The sequence below is a fragment of the Monoraphidium neglectum genome (assembly GCF_000611645.1).
Source record: "Monoraphidium neglectum strain SAG 48.87 unplaced genomic scaffold scaffold06413, whole genome shotgun sequence".
Lineage (NCBI taxonomy): Eukaryota > Viridiplantae > Chlorophyta > Chlorophyceae > Sphaeropleales > Selenastraceae > Monoraphidium > Monoraphidium neglectum.
In genome coordinates, this window is record NW_014007227.1 from 1,923 (window position 1) to 2,734 (window position 812).

At 67.9% G+C, this 812-nt stretch overlaps 1 protein-coding gene across 1 annotated transcript in view; it reads left to right on the forward strand.

Annotated features, from left to right (window-relative positions):
- Positions 1–772, forward strand: part of MNEG_16481 (hypothetical protein) — a gene marked incomplete at both ends in the record, with an annotated part of 2,387 nt that extends 1,615 nt beyond the window's left edge. Inside the window, 2 exons of the mRNA XM_014035049.1 lie at positions 246–538; positions 760–772. Coding sequence (XP_013890503.1) covers positions 246–538; positions 760–772 — 306 coding nt within the window. The remainder of the gene's footprint in view (positions 1–245; positions 539–759) is intronic.
- Positions 773–812: the final 40 nt, after the last annotated feature.

Sequence of the window (812 nt, forward strand, 5' to 3'; positions counted from 1 at the left end):
GGGGGGGGGGGGGGGGGGGGGGATTAGGTGGCGCCGCGCACAACAGAGGTCGAAGGGTCGAAAATCGCCGGCGGCGGGCTCGCGGCCCCCCAAAGGATCAAGTCTCAGAGTTTGTCTAGGCAATTTCCATTGAAAACCCTAGTTTTTAACCCGCAGACTCCAGAGACCCTGCACCCTAACCTGTATCTCATCCTGAGGTAATTAGCTCTCACACAAACGGGCCCGCACACGCCCCCCCCCGGCAGGTGCTGATGGACGGCACTGCGCGCGCGGCGTACGACTCCCAGCTGGAGGCCGCGCTCGCTGACGAGGCGGACGGCTACACCGGGGAGCCGCTCTCAAAGTGGATGCCGGCCCTCAAACCGCGGATGGCGAAAAACGAGAACCCGGCGGAGGACAGGGCCGTGTTCGTGGTGAGAGCGCGCGTGCTGCCGCCGCTGCCGCTGCTGCTGGTGGTGGTGGTGGTGCTCCTGCTGCCGCTGCTCCCGCTGCTGCTGCCGCTGCTGCCGCTGCTGCTGCTGCTGCTGCTGCTGCGCTTGTTGCTGATTGCTGGGCGTGACTTTTGGGTGTTTTTTTCTGGGGGCAAGGACCCTCTGGTTGGGGCTGCGGCCGGGTTCTGGCGGCGCCCCGAGGTGGCGCGAGATGGGGCGGCGCCGGCCGCTGCCATAGCGGATGGGGGCGTTCGCGCGAGCACCGAGGGTGGAGGGTTGAGGGTTCAGGGACAGCGAGGGGCGGGCGCGCGGCTGCTCTTCCCCTCAGCACCCCGATTTAGTTGGGGGAGGGATGGGCGGCCGCGTGGGGTGCCTCAGGGG